This window comes from Apis florea, unplaced genomic scaffold (genome assembly GCF_048593485.1).
Source record: "Apis florea isolate Af1SG1 unplaced genomic scaffold, ASM4859348v1 contig_3391_pilon, whole genome shotgun sequence".
Classification (NCBI taxonomy): Eukaryota; Metazoa; Arthropoda; class Insecta; order Hymenoptera; family Apidae; genus Apis; species Apis florea.
In genome coordinates, this window is record NW_028256754.1 from 3,724,621 (window position 1) to 3,747,513 (window position 22,893).

Here is a 22,893-nt window from a genome sequence, read left to right on the forward strand (position 1 = left end):
GATCGATGATTATGCCGTTGCGAAGAATTTTGAGAAATTATAGAGAAATGTAACGAGGTCAGATATCAGGGATCTGACGTTATCTCTCTTTATGGAACAGAATATTCATTTTCATTACTGTATATTGTAAAATTGTATAATAATATAAAACTTTTTTTTTTCAAATTGTTCTCTTTTTTAATATAGAAATTTGAAAGTATGGCAAGATGTTCAAATGAAGGAAAAGGAATAAATTCGATTAAAAGCAAAAAATATATTCTTGAAAATCTACGGCATATTAATCGAACGATTATTTATAATCTCTAATGATTTAATAATTTTTCTCTCTATTTCTATATTGATTAAAAAAAAAAAAAAAAAAAAAAACAAAGAAAAATCGAAATCAAGCCGAGAAGAAAATAGAGCAAACTAATTATGTAAAGATTTTACGTTCAATTACACTTCGAGATTTCGCGACTTCAACATTGTACACCGGCATTAGCCTATTTGCTCGGTGCTAATCAAATACCGCGATCTATATAATTTGTTTAGGAGTGGCTATAAATCATTACACGAGCTGGCAACTTATCTCGAGTGCTGATTCAGTGAAATTAGTATTTCTTGGCCTCGTTCCTTCTCGTATCTGAAACAGGTCGATGCTCCACAGATCTTGCGTTGATACGAAAGTGACTCGAGATCCTTGAATTTCGTAAGAATTCGACCCGATCTCGCTTCTATCCGCAAAGATCTTCGAAAAGATCGATAACGAAACGTCAAAGAAAAGCAATTGTCGAATACGAGTTACAAAAGAAAATAGTTGAATTATTGATTAATTTTTTCTTCCCCTCTTAATTAATGATAACTCATAAATTCTATAATATTATCGGTTGTAAATCATTGTAAAAAAACAGCTTAGATTACGATCTTCCTGAAATTATTCGAAATGAAAATACGATAATTATTTGTAATTACAGATTAAAATCAAACATCCTGTAATATTAGAAAATGTTTCAAGATTTTCTATTTAAATATAAAAAATTAGTAAATAAAATATCACTCGCACAATTTTTCATAAATGAATCGATGACCAAAAAAAAAAAAAAAATATTTCACGAAACGAGCGCCATATAAAAATGAAAATTCCGATAACACTCCGTCATCGTTGTTTCGACCAATCCTATTATGCTAAATTAAAAATTCATCACGTCGTTTAAACGCCGTTGTGTCTGAATCTCAACGCTGACGTAATAATTAACGCTGACGAAACTTAAACGAAGAAAGAAAGAAAAAAAAAAGAGGAGAAAAAAGAAAAAGAAAAAAGGAAAAGAGATCTTCCTTTCACGATATATCGTAAGTCAGTGACTCGACCTCCTTCAAATCGATATTTAGCGAGCAGTCCCTAGGGTATTTCGAGCGAAATTATATGGGGTACCGTAACAATTAGCCCTTTATGCCAAGATCGTGAATTGTGTCATAGAAAACTTCGAAACTGTGGAGGTCGGTTCAGAAGGCACGGTCATTAAACTAACCGAGCGGACCACCTGCTAACGAAAGTCTGATTTATAGGCCTCCGCTTCAAGGAAATTCATTCTGCTTCCTTTCGGCCTATCCTTAGACCCGATTCAAGGCCGTAAACTTATAATCGTGAAACTGTTTCGTGATTTGCGAATGGAATACGCGAAAATAGGGAGATAGTTCCACTAGTTACTTTCACAAGAATTTCAACGCTAGATGCCACGGGATTGGAAACTTGCAGAGAGGCTTTGAACTTTTGTGATTCTATGATGTTGTATATTAATAAATAATTTTCATATTATTACGAATTATTGCGTGAATTTTTTTTTTTTTTTCGTAGCTTTCTATTTGAATCACACGTTCTAAGAATAAAATTTATCAAGGCTAAACGAAAGTTATTTTTAATAGATATATATTATAAAATCAGTTTTTATAATGAAAAAAAAAAATTGTTTATAAATGCTAGAACTAATTTTGTTCAAGTTCGTAAGATTTTAATCGGAATTTTTATTTTGCATTTATGAAGAAGGAGAACTAATGAAAAAGATTGCAAATTAAATATTGCACAACAAGATACGAAAATCAATCATCTTTTCTAAGTAATTACATCTACTTTTTCTGATTTATCAATAACAATTTTAAAAAATTTAGATTAATCATTTCAAAATTAAATGTAATCACACAATTTCAATATAAATGCAAATAAGAATATCAATTTTATTCTAGTAAAAAGTAGATTTATAAATATTCAATAGCAATTACGATATAAAATAAATTTATATTTTATATAATATACATGCAGCAACAATCTCTTATTATAATTTTTAAAACCTATGTCCTCTTCGTCGTATTGCTTATTATTACTTCTAGTTTTAAAAATATACGGAATAAGATTGTATCGGTTACAACTTAACAAACTTTACGCTTCTCGTAAACTTCATACCTCTTTTTTCCTTTTTTTTTTTTTAATCAATCTCATAAACGTGAAACAACGAAACCGTAAAATGCGCACTTCGAGCAAATACAACTACTAAAAACAATAAACAACCTTGAGAAAGAAGGCATTGCATGGTATACGATACGAAGACAGAGCCACATTTCGAGTAAAATTAATGAAACACCTCGTTTCCGGAAGAGGACATCTCTCAGGCACCAGGAAATCGTGACACGGCCCTGTCGCTATTCGTGGCTCACGTATAATTATTCGTAAACATGAATGTTCGACAGCAGAAATAAATTTTTAGACTTGATGTTTCTACTATAATAAAGATTTAATGTTAACTCTTCGGTGTATCGTATAAGGATATTCAAGTAAATATAATAAACATATTACGTATTGATTATCTTCTTATAGGCTATAAACGTGGAAAAAGTAAATAAATAAAGAGAAAAATATTGTTTTATAAAAATGATATAGTTAAAAACGAATATCTTTACCTTAAATAAAATAATTATGACTTGGAATTATTTTTTCCTTTCTTTCTTTAATTATTACACGCAAAAATATATACGTATAGATTATTTAATCATTTATTTTATTCATACAATAATTATAATCATCATGGATTTAAAAATTATCTTTATATCAAATATCCATGCTGTATGCAAGCTTTTTATTTTTAATTGTAAAAAGTATTTATGACATTTAAACGCATCAACGCAAGAATTTTAACGAAGAATAAGAGATTTAAGCCTTAAGAGATCAATCAAAAGTCGTGGGACGTCTTCGATAAAAAACTGTGCCTTAACTCGAACCGGAAAGGAAGAGTTCCAAGCACGTTTTCTCATTGATGCATAATATACAGGACACGATATTTGGTACGACGCGATCACGTGGCTGTTCGATCTGTCTTGACTTTTAAACTATACCAGACGAAACAAGTGTCGACATATTTTATCGATAACACGAATTACAAATTGATAATCGTATAACAGAACAGATAACAATATCTATCTCTCTCTATGATTTAAATGGCCACGAGATGCTATATCGATATTATAGAATAATTTGTTATTCAAATATTTGAAAACGTTTGATTCACATTTATTACATCGAAAATATACGGAGGAAAAAGAAAGGATTGAATTAAATAAAGATATCGAATTATGCAGGGAATTAAATGTTTCGAATAATGAAGTTGTTAGTAGATATAACGAAATATTAATAATTTTAAATAATAAATGTATAATAATATACGAATATTCGAATTCAAATATTCAACAATCCAAACACAATAAAAAAAAAGAAAAATTATTCTTTGCAAAGATGTATTCTCGAACAAACTGCTGAAAAATTCAACAATATCGCTAATGTTTCCACTTGTAAAGATACTTTACTTTTCGATCGGCTCTCTCAAAAAGTGTATCAATTTTCGACGTAAAAATGATAACGGTCAATCTTGCTCGTGTTTTCCTCCTTTCATCGAGTTCGTAAAAAATAATGTGCCGAAAGAAGCACAAGAAGTATGATTAAATAAGAAGTTAACGATGTAAATCGTTTTGCAACTTACTCGAACTTATGATAATGATCGGACACGCGAAGGAAATAGGGATGGGATACGCCATTTTCTCCAATAATAATACTAATCTTACGCAATGAAGTATCAGTTTGTAAGAAAACAAATTTTTCCTGAGGATCAATTTCGAAAAATATCGATACTTACGTACTTTCAGTTTTGTTTGCTTGAGAAGCTGCACACATTGTTAGGAAATTAAAAAAGGAAATCGAATTTTCAATTGTATAATTTCGATAATACGATTTTCTTCGTTTAGCAATTTTCGTTTAAAAATTAATAAAAAGAAGTCGAACAATCAATATTTACCAAATCTGTTACGATAAATACTAACTTTATCACAATTAAATATATATTTTATCCTAAAATTTGAAAGATATTTTCAAATTTTATTTTCAAAAGATTATGAAAGCAATGATCTTTCATCTTTCGATAAAAGTTAATTTTAACCTAATTTTAAACTAATTTCAAAAGTACGCAATCCCTTAAGCTCGTTAAAAAGATTTTTAGGGGGTAAAGAAATTTTTAAAATAGAATTGAATCCGATGCCTTTTGATACCAGCTACGTAAACGCTTTGAAAAGGAAGCGCCTACGTAGTTTCCTCTTTCGTAAAAGAGCCTTTTTTGCGTCTTTATCCCTTTACCCTATGCGGTAGAAAATACTTGATGAATTTTTCATCCTCTTCCCACCGAAAACTCGCCTTTTAAATAGCTTTTAACCACGTCGCGGTCTTTCCAGCCTTTTTCTTTCACAAAATGAATAACTACGTTTAAAGAAAGGAAATGCATCGACTGGTACCGATCGTCCATTTCAACTTTGTTACCATTTTGAGCGAGTTCACGATTGAAAGTGGCCGATTACAATCTCTTTCACGAATTTTTAAACTCGTATAATACTCGAACAAAACAGGAATCTCAGATATACTTTTCAGAAAATCCTAAGAAAAGCTAACTTTCCGTGAAAAGAAGTTTTGCAACTTGGACCTATGCATATTTTCCAACAATAAGTCTTCTCTACATACAGTCACGCATCACTGGAAATCCCTAAAAAATTAAACAATCCGTAGCGGCTGTTGAGGATCTACGAGACCGTAGCATATATTTCTCGGTGGAGAAAGAAACCTCGATACAAAGGAGGCAGGACTCGACACCTGGACCTTGCCTCCTACCTAAGAGAAGGTTGGTTTCTACAAAGTGGTACGTCGCCTTTTCATTGAAAGAAAATGAAATTTCCGTGGTCCCTTCCGCCAGAAAAGGTTTAACAGCTGCGTTTCGTGAAAGCCAGTACCAGTTGTACAGAAATGTGTATCTGGTCTGCTCTAATTGGCCATTGTCCATCCGTACGATCGAGACGACAGAAATCGTGAACACATGTGGCCACATGGCTTGATTTTTATTTTTATTTTTATTTTTTTAAGAACCTTGCGTTTGTATATGCAAGAAAAATGTGTTAAATTAAAATGTTTGTATATGATAAGTGATACCTCGATTTTTTTTCTTTATAATTTATCAATTTATAAATCTTTCTTGCACAATTTCCCGAATTTATCCATTTAAATCCTTTGTTGATAAAAAAATTTAATAATAACGCTCTAATTATTTCGCTTCAAATTTAAACCGATCACACTTTATGTATGATCATGGTGACCTAATAATTATGAAGGGGAGTGTGTATTTGCATAAGAAGCAGCGAACATATCGAGATACATATCAAAATATTAATTGACCGTATTCTTAATTAAAATAGCCAAGGTCTGCATTTATGTAAATTATCGCGTGACACCCTCCAGTAACAGGCAATTTGACCTCATTATTGACCACCGTCAAATTAAACACAGGTTAATCAATTTAAGGAGGATACTTGCAAGGACGTTTCTCGCGAGTAACATGAATATATTCTTAATATGATCTTCATGAGTTTATAAATTTGTACCCTGAGAAAAAGGTATTGCCGTCTGGCTGACAGATGGCCACAGAGCGCGAGTGTACGCCTCTTGTAATGATAGCGATCGTGATAGCGAAGGAAAAAACAGGTGGAATCGAGGTGACTTTTCCATGAATTTATTTCTTACATGAAAGATGAAAGGATGTTTCGTCGTCAAAATTTGTGCAGACCAATATAAATCAATTTCAAATCGAAAAAAATAAAAAAAAAAATTTCTTTCATTTAAACAATTCTTTCTACTTGTTGCTGATATAAAGAAAACAAAATAAAACAAAGTTATCATCTCTTGCTTTGGTTAAAGATAATTTACAAATTACAGTTTTCCCTCGTTCGAAAGTATTTCAGTAAACGAAATCGAATGTCAACACGTATATATCTTTTACACCAAAAGAATTAATTATAAAAAAAAATCTTGGTAAACTCTTTTATAAAAAGTCTTCACATAAAGCTCGTTCTACACATTTATTTGTACAACTGCCACATGAAAGTTTCGTTTCGATTAATTAGAATTCATTCTACATTCCTCGCGAAAGTAACAATCATTAATTAATTACACAACCGAAATAAATTCGTACAAGCACGAATACGAAGAAATTAAAAAACACCCTTTCTCTCCACTTTCGATCCATTTGTTATGGCGGTCGTGGCATAACGAGGGAGCGGTATCAAAAACCGCAACTCTCCATCCGTTCGAATTCGAAAGTCAATTTTACAGTGGAGACCCTTTTGCATAATGCGAGCTGTCTGCGGCTAAATTTCGCCTCGACCCCGAAAACCGATGTTCGTTTGTTGTAAGAAAGTTCAATTAAAATCGTGGACCTGGCCAAAGATTATTATTACTTTATTATTTTAATCGCAGCAAGTTTTTAAAATAGGATGAAACTCATCTGACAAAGGAAATAATTTTTTAATGTTGAAACAACGATTGTCACGCAAAGGGTAGGCAGTGTCTAATGTGTCGACTGGCAAATTATGAAATATTTTGTTAACAATTTCGAGGAAATTTTAAACGAATAAAAACACCGATTTGTAAATATTTAAATAATATTATAAATCATCGAAATGATGCAAGTAGATGTGTATATTTTTTTGTTTTATAATTAGTAAAATGTTATAATTTTGTCAAACATCTTCGTGTTTTATCGATTCTAATAAACATTTTTGTTTCTTTTATACATTTTCATTTTTGTCAATTTTGTCTTATGATTCTTGAACAGAAAGTATAATATTAGTTATTATTATTGTGAAATGAAAATTCAAAGAATATGTAGAATTTTCAAAATGTAATTTATTTCAAATTATCGATCATTAATATTTGATATGAAATGTTTTTAAAACATTTCCATTTGTTAAAGTTTATTGAATGATTAAAATATCAAATTATAAATGGAATTCTTAAATAATTTTTACATTAATTGCTGATAATTGCTGATAAAAAATCAATATAATGACGATAATTTGTTAAAATTTTCACCAAGAGAAAGTAAATAAAATTGAATAAACGAGGTAATAAATATCGATAACATCTTCTTCTGAAACGAAGCGTGGAAAATTTCCTTCTCTCAAATTATCAACGATAAACATTTCTCAATAAAAAAGATGATGATGAGCAAGTTTTAAAATACTATTGAATTAAATAATGAGAAAAACAGGACAAAAATTATATAACCCTCGAAAACCCGGAGTGAAACACATTTATTCCTCATTTATTCAGACAGATAAAACTTAATCATCAAATTCAATGCATAAAATCTGTCAAGATCCAACATGCTTATTTCTCAAATTTTTTAAATAATTATATTCGTCGTTATTTACACGTAATCCATCATGCACACGCATCATACGAATCAAAATTATAAACGTTATCTAAACCAACCCTTCAACAGCATGAAATTCAAGAAAGCAAAGATCCTTACAGGCAAGCAGAACTAAATTAATGAAAGTAATAACATCATCCTCCTAAATGTTACAAATATACACACGCAAAATATACCAAAAACAAAATTATTACACCGACACAATGGCGATGGTAACCGAATACCGCGAGTAGCCGTGTTCACAAATTCGCAAATCGAATCGCTTTCAACAGTTCGTTCTGCCTGTTATTCCAGCTGATTTATCGCCAACGGGACGTGGAAACGAGACAAGCATCGAAAATCAATCGCTGAAAGCGTGGTTTTCAATAGAGCCGGTTCGGTATATATACATATTCGGAATCCTTGGCAAGAAATTTCGCGACTAAAGGTTTCACGCGAATTACCCAGTCCTGGCCGAGCTGCCCAGGTAATTTGCATCTATTCGAGACTAAGAGAACACAATTACCGTAATTTATCACGGGATTCGTCGCGTGATAAACAGAACAAGTGCCGTGGCTTGAATTACGATACCCCCTGTTTCGTATACGAATGAAATTCTATGGATTTGTTTTGCGGGCTAACTCGATCAACTAGATTAGAACTCGAGGGTAGGGAAAATTTTATAAAGATTTCGTTAAATTTTTCGAATTAGAGGCTTTTGATCATTTTTCTTCCTCTCAACTAATTTTTGACGACTTTCTGTTCGTTTGCACATGCCTCACGTTATCGTGATTAATTGTTTTCTTTTCTTGGCTTATAATATTTAGAATATTGTGGCTAAAAATAATAATAAACGAGAATATCTAATCATATAACATGTATCCACATGTATGATATACGCTTCGAATTATAAATTTTGTATATTCTGTTGTTGGAAAAAAATCTGATCTTTTCATCTATGAATACTTCAAATTCGATAAAACATATAACGATAAATACAAATGCAAATTTTCTATGAAAATTGATAAAAAAACATTGCAATTGAAAGATCGCAATTAACACCTAAGATATAATATCCAAGAATATAGTTTCTTGAAATAAAATATTTACTATGTTTAAAGTAAGTTTAAAGTATAGTATTTGCTTGTGAATACATTTTTTTCTAAAATAAAATTTTTTCCCCATCAATTCTTTTCATTTGTTTTTATTTATTAAGAAATATCAATAAAGAATTGTTTTCTCTCTTTGATTCTATCAATAAATTGAAATCGATAAGTAGATATTTCATTAAATTATTCCCCATTTATATTTTATTTCATGTTCTATGAATTATAAGCGACCATTAACGGTCGAATTGTGCCAAGAATCCAATTGGCGAAATTAAAGTAATCTACTGGATACGTATAGAATGTGACATGTATCAAGACCGAAAACAGAAACTATTTCAACTAGAAAAAATTAATATCGCTTTAGCGAGAGATTATGCGAACGAGGATACAAACTACTAACGAACTGATTCGTTCTTTTCTTTCTTTACAATTTCATAAAGAATGGTGAAGATGAAGCAAAGATGATTGAGATATAAAATTAATTCAGCTATAAAATTTAAAAGTATTTAGAAAACGGTAACGAAATTTTAATTAAAAACTGCCTGCTAATTAAAAGAGTAAAAATTAAGATATTTAATAAAAAAGAAATTGTATTTCGAATTAATTAACATAAAACGCAATTTTTTTTTTTTATAAAACTATCAATTCGCCTCTCTAATACCATAAATTGTTCCAACGAAAGTTTAAATATCAAATTGATATAAAACTATTTTCAAAAAGAAAAAAGAATTTGCTATAATTTCGAAATACAATTTTCTTTCCAATCCAAAAGCATATTTACACATTTTGAAAGAAAATCGATCGATCACAAGAACATATAAAACCACTCACCGAATGATCTTCCTCCTATTGTTCGGATGAAATCTCTTCGCCATTTCCGGATCCACTTTAACCAACTCTTCGTAAAGCTCCTGGTTATCCTTTGTCGTCGCTCGATCCAACTCGATCTTCATCCTCTTCGTGCACGACACATCCTCACAGTCCAACCCGTCATCATCGTCCTTGCCGGTCCTCGAGTTGTCCATCAGAACTTCCCAAAGGATGGACTCTATGTAATAGTTGGTGCCACCGACGATGATCGGGAGCTTCCTCCTCGTGAGAAGATCGTCGATCTAGATCGGCCAAAGAAGAAGAGGAACGTTCGAGGGAAACTAGAAGCTTGCGTGCAACTTGGATCGAATTCCAAAGGGGGGACCAATGGCGCATCAACGATTGTATCATGGTCCTTCTAACGATAATTCTGCTTCGTTCGAGTATCGAGCATTTTACGAAGCACTTTTATAATTCCTTTCGTTCTTTTTTTTTTTCCTTCTTCTTTTTTTTCTAACAGCAAATGAATTTACAGAGCGCTAACGTGATGAGGGAATATTGGAGGATGTCTAATAAATGTCTAAATCTAAGAAAAGCGATTCCAATATTGAGAAACCAAGTAGACATTCTATCCTCTGCGTAGCGAGAGAGAGAGAGGGAGAGAGAGAAAATGCAGAAGCATAGCTCGAGGGTATTTACAACATTGTATCAACGATTTAACACGCCGTTTATTGATTTATCACGCACGATCGTGGTATGCGGGTGATATCACAATTCGTGTCTGCAAAATAATATTTTTATCTTTCTTTTCTTCCAATTATTTTTTTCCCTTCACTCGTTTCTGGCTTTCTTTTTCGAAACGCGTTTTGTTTCGAAATTTCAATCAGCGTTGGCCTGGATTTTCATATCGGCCAATCTTTGGAAATATTTCTGACATATATATACATATACATTGCTATTTTTGTATATATATACATATATATATATATATTTTTTTTTTTTTTTTGCTTAGAATACTAAGTGCGTTAGAAAGACGATGAATGTAGAAGTGGAAAAAAGGAGAAATTACAATAGGTATGGCCGTATCCCTGAATTGTACCACCGTGTAGTTAGGGTTCAGAGGGTCTACGATATCCAGCATGTGATGCGGCGCCTTTGCTTTTTCCTCTTTGGTTACTTTAGCGGTCACGATGTCGAGCCCTTTGTACACCTGAAAATTGATCGAAAAAACCTGTATCAGAATAGTGTGAATGGTTATTATGAACATTTATTTTTTATATAATAGAAATAAAATAATTTTTTACAAAAATATATCGATTTATTTCAAAATTAATCTCATCCCTCGAATGATACAATATCATTGAACACGAAGACCGTCTCTCATATTTGGGCTTGGAATTTGGAAGTGAAACTCTGAAAGCTGAATAATTAAACGTCGAATTCCAATTTTTATATAAAATTGACCCGAAATGACACTTTGAAATTTCTCGAACTCTCCGATATCATTAATCGTATCTCGAAGCTCGATGTCTCTGGTTTCTGGAACTCGAGCTGGAAGATAAGTGAAACGTAGAAAGCCGGATCAGGAAATGTCAAATCCCGTGTCACGCCGGTTATCAAACGTTACCAAACACGGTCAGGTCACTTCATCCTTTCCACTGATAAGTGTCACGAGATCTGGTGGAACGAGGAAGTGGACCAAAGGAAATTGCGAGAGGCGGATAACTCGAGGATTATTTCTTATCTTCGGTGTATTATCGATTTCGAAAGAGTTTCGACGTCACTCGACTTGATGGAGAAAAAGAGATCGAGAAGAAATCGGGAAGAGATCGAGCGATAATTGAAAACGCTATTTCTTTCCATTTTATGCGCTCGGATAAGGTGATGACAGTGATGACTTTTTTTTCGTACATACATTTCGGATGGCTGCGCGTTTATTATATATCGAGTTGAAACGAGATTAAGAAAATTCATGGAAATGGAATTTAATTATCACTGAAAAGAAAAGTAGAAGAGTATGATTCGAATGATAGGAAGATCGAAGCACGAGAATTTCACTTATTAAGAAAAAAAAAAATCGAGATTTATTTGATAATAATTTCGGATTAGAGTTGTACATATTTTAAATATTTGAAGTGATTCTTTGAATAAATTAATTTATAATTATTTGAAGATAAAGTTGAGATTAATTAAACAAGATGATGCATCGTTTCAATAATTTTTTAAAATCACTTATTTTAATAAGTTGCAATTTTATTTCAAGATAACAAAATATGTATATTTATATATCTTCTCGTTCGTTAAAAATAACTTTTTAATCTCAGAATACCAATTAAATATTTAAATAGCAACCTGATCACTCAAAGATATCTATCAAAACACGTAAAGTAGCTAGCATGAATCCAATTATGCACGAACAACAAAACACAAAAATCTTTCATACAGTTGCAATTTTCCCTCTTTTTGCCACGTTATATTTCTAATTTTAATCCCCCTGGTTCACAAACGTGAACATATAAAATACGGTACAATATACGATGAAAACGTTCTTCGCTAATTAACGCACAATTCGTGCGACCAAAAACACCTTTTCGCCAAAATTAAGGCATTTTTCGTCCCGATGATGAACTCATGGGACAACTTGTCCAACTTTCTCCGATCACAGGTGTGCAGGAAATAAAAATGAAAAGGAGGTTTTTCGTTTTGAAGGAAGTACGCGAGACGTAATCATAGTCTTAGTACACTATTTATTTCTTTATTCAAAGTTGGGTAAGACAGTGGTTATATTAATCAGCGTTCCTTGAAACCTGTTATAGGTGTTTTCAGAAAATGCTTAGTTTCACATTTGTATACAGATTTGGTATACAAGATATAGATAACCTGTGCAGTGAGATGATGAAAAGAAATTTAATAAGCTCAAAGAAATTTCTTCAAATCGAAGTCCAAATTGACAATCAATCTCACAGATGATACGAATATCGTTGCAAAAAACAAAAACTCTATACTTTATACCCGCCATGTTCCGTTAAGTTACACTATCGCTAACCGAGAAAACAGGTTTTCGATGTTACGGTTTGAACCTGGCTGGCCAACTTGAATGACCACGTCTTCAACCTTCATTAACCTTTTTTTTTTTATCAACGTCTTATTGGGCCGAATCTCACTTTAGAATACCGTGTTTCGTTTCGAGATTGAGGGAAACGTGAGAAAAAGGACAATTTTTCGTTTACTTTACGCGATGACAACTACATAAATCACATTTATTGCTGGCAGTAAATTGATAGGTAATGATCACGCGTAATACATGAAATATAATAAAATGTTTCAAGATTGAAAGTAAATAGATAGGTATTATGCAATAAAGTTTCTACGACAATATAAAAGTCATTAATTTTGTTAATTCTACTTGTACGTGCGCTGAATAATTGCAAAAATAAAAGACCATAAATAAATCTATTATTTTTCAAGGATTTCTAATGTTAGATTATATATATATTATTATATTTTTGGGGGGGAGGCGATAGAAATAAATAAAACGGAAAATTTTTCATTGCATGTGTGAACGAAATTAAATAAAAAATTAAATTTAAAAACTTCTCGTTAAAAAAAAACTTTAAATTTAGACAAAAATCTCCATTAAAAAGAATTTAATTCGACAAGATATAAGAAATAAGGAGGAATCGAAAAAATGATTTCCCTTCGAGACGAGGGAAAGGAACGAAATATTTTTCGAGATTCTTAGCAATATCAGGGGGATGGTGGTTTAGTATTCAAAAGAAAGAACCGATTGATGAGTGCACAAGCAAATGTTCCTGCCGGAAGTTTGTTTATACTTATGTGCTGCTTCGTCGGGAAGGATAAAACAAACGGAAAAAGAAAGCAGAGGAGGCCGAGTAACACGTGGACGGAGGTACGGTTCAAGGAGAGAAATCGAGCAACGACCCTTTTATTAACGGAATTAGTATCTGCTCCATACTAATCAATATTGTATCTCGAATCGTGTCTCGAATCATTCTTTCCTCTTCGTATATTAATAAGATACGTTTGTTGATAATTTTCTTTTCGTGTTTATACATTTTTATTCAATTTATTCTCTTCGATCATTTCTCGCTGCCACTGTATTTAAGTCAGGTTATTAGTTACTTGTTACAGCAAGTTGTTCGAGCTGAGCTTGATCGAGGCGAAGATTATTAAAATATACAAAATTTTGTAATATTCTCTATTTTTAAAAATGATAGCTTTCCGAAGAATTTATCGAATCGCACCGATGAACGATTGAAAAATGAATGATGTTTCGCATTGGTATCGATTTCGACAGGTATAATTAATCATACAGTTTTTTCATTGTGTTATTATGTAACACGAACGTTTATGCTGAACGTTTTAAAAGATCGAACAAATATGATCGTTTTGGGTGGCACGAATTGGATTATGAATAATCTTTTGAAGCATTAATTGCGATTTTTCAAAGAATTTCTCTTATGTTTCAATCAATTGTTTACTCGTTGATAATAAATTTTTTGTTTGAAAAAGAAATAGTTGAGCAACGAGGATAAATTGAATTTATTAGAAGAATTGAATATTACGTAAAGATTCAATGTTCTTGTATGTACATTGATTATTTCTTAATTATCTTTCTTTTAATTTTTAAATGCAATATATAATTAGCTAACTTTTTCGAATTCAAGTTTGCGTTTATATTAGTGTACCATTTTGTTTCAAGAATTTATTTTGTTACTCGTCAAGAGATAAAGGTTCACTTGCTAATTTAGAAACACCATTAATGATGTTGACATATCCAAATTTGGTATTGTACATCTGATGGTCTAAATGAAAAAGCAACATTGAATTTTAATACTGTTGTTTACGATACGAATTTATATTACTTCACGTATAAACAAAATATTTCCACGAGTTTTTTTCATTGCCATCCTTATAATAATTAATTAACCTTTTGCATATTGAAGGTTGATGGAAACTTTCCAAACTAATATATATATTATACACACACACACGCGCGCACACACACACACACACAATATATATATATATTATATACACATATATATTATATATATGCACTATACAAACAAATTCCACGTTATTAACGCATAAAATCTTAACTCTTTGCGCTCTCAAACACTTTCTCGAAATATTCTCTGCCATAAGCATATGATAAATTTTTCTATAAAGATAGGTAAAAGTAAAAATAAAATAAAATTCGAATAAAATGAGAGATAATGGGGACCTATCGCAATACATTAATTTTTGCCACTGAATCCTGAATTTGCACGAAACAAATTAAGAGAATAATAGCAGTTAAAGGGTTAACACCGAAGAGAGGAGCGGAACCTAAGATGTTGAGGATCAGCATCATGGAAATGATCGACCAATTAGGAGAGAAACCGAGAAATCTACGATACTACAACACCGGTTTGAAGTCGAAGAAGGAAGTTGGTTGCATGATTTATCGATACAGCTTCGAAGGCGAGGGAGACCTCCCAGAGGTATCTGGTCCGCAATTATTCGAGTTGCCAGCGAATCGCCAATTACGGCTGATGCGTAATCGATGCTATCGCGCGCCATCTATGCGGATGCCTCGAAATATCGCCATCTGTAATTCGGTTGAACTCGAGCCTCGATGAAATTATGATGAGTTACGAGGGAATTCGGGAAATAAGGGATTTCTGTAGGATGTTTGATCGATCGATGCATAAGAATTTCATAATCGTGATGATGATTATTTTTGAATAAAAAATGTGACAAAAAATTGTACAATGAGAGATAGTATCTTTAAAATTACTGATAATATGTTTTTAAATGTGATGTGTGGAATTGATGTTATGAAAGTAATTAAATATATTATATCTATGTATAATTATCTTTCTGTTTGAATAAATCTTGTAATTGTGAAAAAAAAGGATATTTATAATTAATCAATTTAATGATAAGTAAGTAATTTTCCAGCAAATTAACTTGGATTTTATTATTCCATGGATTTTATTGTTTCCAGTTTTGACGTAAACAAATATAAGAGAAGCATATATATATATATATATTTTTTTTTTTAAAATTAGAATCTTGAAATTATTTTATATGATATGCCAAGTAATATATAATATTGAAAAATAATATCCGAGACTGAAAGATGATGATTTTTAATGTGAATAAATATTCATTGAGGCAAGAAATATTTTCAATTTCTTAATTAAAATTTTTTGTTTAAAATTTAAGAGAAAACTTCTTCGGACAATGTTCTTCATTAATAGTTTAAAGACACTTAAGGAGATTCGAAAGTGTCTTTTTCGCGAGAAAGGCCAAAGTAAGTGTACAATAATTTCCACCTAACATTTTCACCCAGGCCCAGCCCATGCACGAAATTACGACAGAAAACTTCGTGAACGCAAATTCCACTTTCACTCAGGACCACAAGTAAGGTAATTGAACACCGTGATACCTTTTTCCCTGTCTGCGCGATAATGGAATGAATTTTATGTCACGATAAACGATTTGACTATTGAACGTTATTCACGAAACAAACATTGCCTTCGGTTAAGACAAGTTATATTCAGAAACGAGGAACAAAATTCTGAGTGTACAATAAAAATAAATACCGTATCGATACCCGATTCCTTTCCTTCAATTCACACTCGATTTCTGTATCTTCATTGGTGTCGTAAAGAATCCCTCAATGTTATTCATTTTTACATTTAAAATTTTATCTTACACTTTAGTGCACGTGGTATTCTGAGATACAGATACTCCTTAAAATTATTCTTGCGTACAATAATAATTCGTCGTTACATTTTCAATTGTGTGACGTAAATGTAAATACCGTGAAGAAGTATATTTATATGTAAATGTTTATGTAAAATATGCCATATAATAATTCAAAATTAAGATGATTAAATTTATTGCCAATGTTCCCTAATCTATAAATTAAATTTAATTTAATATTTACGAAAAGTATTTCAATGAAAATTTCTATTCACGATATCATGGATAGACACAGATTTAATCTGTATCTCTTAAGTTAAATTAAATCGTGTCTTTAATTAATTTCAATTGGATCAATGATCAATGATCGTGAAGAAGCTTTTGTTTAAAAAAAGAAAAAATAAAAAGTAGAGTGATTGATCGATTGAAGAAAAAAAAATGCACAACTGTTTTATATATATATATATACATACATATATATATATATATATATATATATATTTCGAAAGAATCGAAATATACGCTTTTGAAAGTCTGTAATACGGGGGTAGATTATTATTCATGAGCACTACATCCGGATCGTGCACATTATATTCACTAATTTGCATTATCTCTCGAAGACACTCGTGTCAATAGAAACTCTTAATGTAAATCGTTGATTCGAAAAGGGGGAAAAAACTCGCTTGCTTCAAATTTCAATACCTTGCATCATGAGTGGCAACCACGTTTTAATAATACTTTTGGTTTACAAGTTCCCTTTCTTATTGAAATGAAGCGAAGAAGAAAGAGAGCTTGACAATATTTAAGCAATCAACTTTTAACGAAGAATTATTTTATATACTTTTTAGAAAATTGGTGAGATATATTGCATATTGCATAATATTGTATCATACATCCGCGTGCCAGATATCGTAATTTCATACATATTTATATGATGTTCTACCATATAAACGCGTACAATTTTACAAATAAAAATCTTAGGTTTTAATTATCGAATTTTCGATTCCAAGTTTCAAAACTTATCACGCTTCAACTTATTAAACTCGAAGATTCAAAGTTCAAAGGTCAAAGATCAAAGTTTCCAAATTTAAATTCAAAACTTCCATTCATTCAATTCATTCAATCCCAAATATCAAATTTCAAAATTTCAAAGTTCAAAGTTCAAATTCTAAAATTCTAAGTTCAAAATTGTTCCAGAGTTCAGGGTTCAAATCTTAAAATCTCAAATTTTAAATTCTAAAACTTCAAAATTCAAGGTTCAAGGGCCAAGGGCTAAGGCCAAATTTCAAACGTCAAACATTAATGCTAATCCGAAAAATAAAATATCGAATTCCTTCGCCAATATCAAAATCACCACCAACTATACGAATCTTTCTCAATGGCCATACTAACCAACCTTTCGACCAATCGAAAATGCAAAAAAAAAAACTTCCCGTCGAATCGTCATGAACGAGCCGAGGTTCCTTTATAAGGGTAGCGTGCCACTTGCCAAAGTACGATCGTGAAGGGTCAATAAATCAGCGAGGAGGAAAGGGTCCACGTGGAATACTTAATCAGTAGAAAAGCCAGGTCACATAGCGGCACGTCTATCGGCTTCAATTGCGGCGACGTTAGAATTATTTAGTGACAAAGAGCCGTGGTGGTGTGCGCGCGTTTGATCATGTCGCTCACGAAATATTCAGGACATCCGAAATGATGTGCGGGCAAGAAGGATGTCGCGATATTATTCGCGACTTTCCTGGGTCAAACGGTAGTGAGGCAAATGCCGTTCGAAAATCTTCCATCAAAAATTTTAATATTCATCAAACACACGAGGAGGACTTCAAAGACCTGTTCCGATCGGTTAGATAGACCTTTCTAAGGCACCGACGAATTCTGAAAGAAGTTCGTTTCCAATTGGATGGAACTCTTATGAGAGGTCTCTTTGTCCGTCACGTTACCGTATAACGGATCCCCTTATTTAGCTTAGACTCGATTTCTATCGGGACCAAGCAGTCCACTTTTACCTAATTCTCTACTTCTTCAAAGTTCTTCTCCGGTTCTAGTGTGGGCCAGCTTTCGAATACGTTCACAATTCGCGAATGAACCATGCTTCGTACGTGTGGAAAGAGATTGTAAAATTTATACGAAGAATAAGTTATTTTTAATCTCGAATATATATATAAACATATTGAAGGTATAAAATATTTGAAATAATTATTAGTCATCGATGTAAATATTATTAATAAATTCCAACGATATTACACGATATACAAATATACAAATGTATTATTATATAACGAAGGAAAGGATACCGAACATTTATCGAGTATTTTGCATGGAATCAAGGATAAATGTTGAGCACACAGAGCACACTTTTAAGCGACATTCATACCGTTCGAAGTGCAAAGTGCACTCGAGGATTCAAGTCCAAGTCCCTCCAAAGTGCTGTAAAAACTTTCGAAAATACGGTATCCTTTTGTCGGCACATTTTATTTTATTTTTCCATCTTTTCTTTCTTTCGTTTATTTTTTTTTTTTCTCTCTTCTTAATTTTTCTTTTTTCGAAATGGTTACCTGACAACGAGGCGATCTCGAGCACGAGTCACTCACCGGTTAGAAAGGGGCGAGTAACGACAATAATGAATCACAAAAGTGAACGTATACCGGCGCTTTTCTTTGCGAGTCAAGCTATCACACACGCGGCCACGTATCAGAAGAATAATTGGCAATAAATTTCAAGAAATATCTTTGGCCAGGAAACGCTATAGTATATGTAACTATTATTCTAAGATAGTTTGCGTTTAATGCGATACTTTTTTCCATGTTACGATCGTAAAAATGTTTCTCTATTTTAAATTACTGCCACGCTCGATGCTAATACCCTTTCTAAATATGTATAATATCAATTTTTTTTTCCTTATATTTTTATACAAGTTTTCTAAAATGGTATTTTCACGTTATGTTTTACACATTTATTACTTTTTTGAGTGAATCTATATTGTAAAAATCTATATTGCAAGCTAATTGGAATGGTATAAATTGTAATATATGTTTTATTTATCAAATTTTATATTACCAATACCGAAGTTCCCAATTTCAATTTGGCCTGAAATTTCCAACTTTCAACTTTCAGTTTCACGTTTAAAATCTTATTTAACCGTTGCACAGCCGCGAAATTACTTAATTTCCATTGCTTAATTTTAATTCATTCCTCGTTCTTCTCAAAATCCTCTTTCAAAAATTTCTTTCATCCTATCATTTTAAATATATAATTAAAATATTGATATATATGTATTTCAAGAAAGAAAAAAGAAAAATCTTATCCACCGCGAAAAAAATTATTTACAATTTATCCGCGAATTAAAATTCGATAAAATGATCTAGCGATCCAATCGTTAATCCACATCGGTAGGATCGGTGGACAAGGAAGGGGCAGATCAGGTCCCTTGAAGTATTCCGGCGTGTATAGCTTTAGGGTACCTGGGGCCAAAAACAGGAGATGGAATGGCGCATACAAACGATCTCGTCTCCACTCTCTCCTCGAGGCGGTCTCGTACAATCGAGCTGCCCACCTCTCTTCTTCCATCCTTGCCCGATCATTATCCAACCTCTTCTTCCTTTCGCCGATCACCTGTCTCCCTTTACCCCTAGCCAAACTGATTCGTACGGCCACGTATCGGGCATTAGAATTTCTCACGTCATCCTCTTATCAAGTTTGAAAAAACCGGTCCTCTCCTCCCTCCCTCGATCTCGCTTCGAGTACACGCTCCATGATTATCCTTATGAATATTAAGGGATCTTTGTGCGCGCATTTCAAAGGAAATTTGGATGTATGACAGTTTTTTAGATAATACCTTTTTGTTTCTTCTTTTTCTAATTATTTGCATTACTTTTTATTCTTATAAAAATTGCTGAGATCATCATTTAACGATACATTTTATTTTCGATTCATTGAACGAGGGTAGGTTTCAAATCGGTAAATGATTGAAGTTAGATAAAGCGAAATAGAGAGTTAATCCTTCGTTAATTCTTCTTCTTTTTCATAAAAATTGATGAAATATTTCCGTTAAACATGTTTTCACACCAGCTCGAAGGTATATTTTTCATCCCCAACAATTTTTAAAGATTGCTTTAATCCTTTGGAATTTTGTTTCGTTTTATTAATAAAATAATTATAATTTCCCCAAAGTTTTTCCCTCTTTTCCCTCGAATCTTCTCCCACAAGGTATAATTAATTCGAAAGAGAGAGAGATCGATCGGATACTCGCGAGAGAAAGTGGCGATAAATCTACGCGAGAAGAAGGTTAAGGATAAACCGAGGAACACCGAGTGAGCCGACTAGAGAGTGGATAATATGCAACATTATAATGTGCAACATGGAATTGCGGTTTGATCTGAGGTTTGCTTCTCGAGTTGCTGCCGCGAGGTGGCCCGAACGTTCTTTGGTGACCGATGGCAATTCGTGGAATGTTCTCCCGTGGATGTTTCCTGGTCGGGGGAGAAATAGTATCTACGAGCACGTATAATAATTCTTCCCGGATGAAAGTTTAATCCTGCCGCGTTATTCGAGACATTTCCCTATCTTTCTCGTATCTTTGAAAAATATTGTTCAACCGTTTCAACCGTTGGCGTGGTCCAATTTTGAAATTATCGATACCGCCTTAATATTTACGAACGACCACCCTAGTAAGAGATTTTTTTTCTCCCATGCCATTCTCATTAATTAATAACTTGGTAGAATTTAATTTGATGTATTTATAGAGGTATTTGAACCCTCCACTCGTGATCTAAGATGATATCAAGAGGCATTTAATTAAGCCCCCGAGGAACCGATTAATATTCGGTTGACGTCGATTGTCCAAGAGATATATTTGTATTGATTTCTAATAATTCCACTTATGACGAGAGGAATTGACCGATGGTGATTTGGAATTGGATCGAAGCTAAATGATATTCTTTCAATGCGTAGCGTTGCACTCGAGATCTTGAAAAAAAAGGTTATCCCCAAAAACTCATCAGTTATATCCGTTTCCATCACGTTATAATATAGATGTAGCTTGACAAAACTATGCCAACGAATACTAATTACTTATCATACAAACGCTTGGGAAAAAAATTTAACAGATGCGTCGAGATATTTGCCAATTCAAATGCGAACACTAGAGAAAAAGAAATGATTCAATGACTCGATCACAAAGGAAATATTTTCACTTCGATATTGTCGATACTGTAAAATATTGTTACAAAGACGAACAAGGTATTCGAGAACATCTTGTTATAATTAAAATAAATAATTTTCGATGTCGATCACGCGAAAAGAATATTGCTAATACACAATTATCTTCCTAGTTCTATTTTCTTTCGCGTGTGCAAAAAATCGCAGAATTCTTATCATTATTTCACGTATAAAGTTAATCCAAGTTATTCGTAAAGTTGCAATAGGACGAAAGCGTTTATTAAAGGGAAAAAAGGGATCGTTTTATAAACTGTAAAAGTTGGCAGAATGTTAATAAGAAGAGCGGGTTGGCGAAGATTGCAAAGTTTCAAAGCGTCAAAGCGCGGAGAAATTCCGAAACGGGCAAGTTTAAAGGCCCTAAATTATTGGAACTTCCAAGTGTCAAAACTTCGGGGCGCTTGTTAATTCCCGCGCCTCCTAAACCTTGTATCTTACGATGCTCCATTATGTGAAGCGGCCAACAACAATTTCCCCTCTCTTGCCATCAGCCTCTCCTATACTTTTCAAAAAAGAATTCTATTGCAAAAGAATATTTCGTCATGAATTTTGTTCGTCACGAGAGCGAATCTTGAAGGTGAAAATCGGACGGATTTTTAGAAATTTTCGTTCCACGTTACAAGGTTATAATTAATGATTTTGTCTTACGAATGTAATGTGAAGCGAGACTTTCAAATTCGTCTTTTTATCTCGAATTTGAATCTTGTGTATAATTTATCCCATCGTACGATCCTTTTCGGGAAGTGTTACTCAAAAATGATGCGATAAAAGTGTAATTCGAATGTAACGAGAGAGAGAATGATTGGAAAGAGAGAAGCATTCGGGGGGAGGGAGGGGGGGGGGGATTATGTAAATTAAATTTATTGAATTGATCAATTTTACGATCTATTGAGAAACGTTTGATTAACATTAAATAACATCAAAGGCTCGACGTAAATTTTTTAAATTTTTTATTCGAATAAATATTCAATCTAATTTTCAATTTTAAATGATATCTGATTTAAACTATATTAACTACAAGATTGATAAACATCATAATGCATCTTGGAATTTATCATGTTTTTTGAATTAGTTTCAAGAATGAAATACTAATCGTCTATTTGATTAATAAAATTGAAAAGTTTCCAACGAGACAGAATTCTGAACAGCACATGGCATAAAGAAAAAGTAAATATCGAAAGATATATTGCCAAGCTTGAAATTTATAAATATCCAAAAGAATTCCCTACATTATAAAATAATAATAGAGAAAAATAGAAATAAACTGTGAAAAATGTTTACGAATCGGTTTCCAA

At 32.4% G+C, this 22,893-nt stretch overlaps 1 protein-coding gene across 1 annotated transcript in view; it reads right to left on the reverse strand.

The window, feature by feature from the left end:
- The window catches only part of LOC100868799 (tRNA dimethylallyltransferase), a 117,319-nt gene that overhangs the window by 71,744 nt on the left and 22,682 nt on the right, over positions 1-22,893 (reverse strand). Inside the window, exons 2-3 of the mRNA XM_012486194.3 lie at positions 10,737-10,877; positions 9,689-9,969 (exon numbers count right to left, since the gene is read on the reverse strand). Of these exons, the coding sequence (XP_012341648.2) occupies positions 9,689-9,969; positions 10,737-10,877 (422 nt within the window). The remainder of the gene's footprint in view (positions 1-9,688; positions 9,970-10,736; positions 10,878-22,893) is intronic.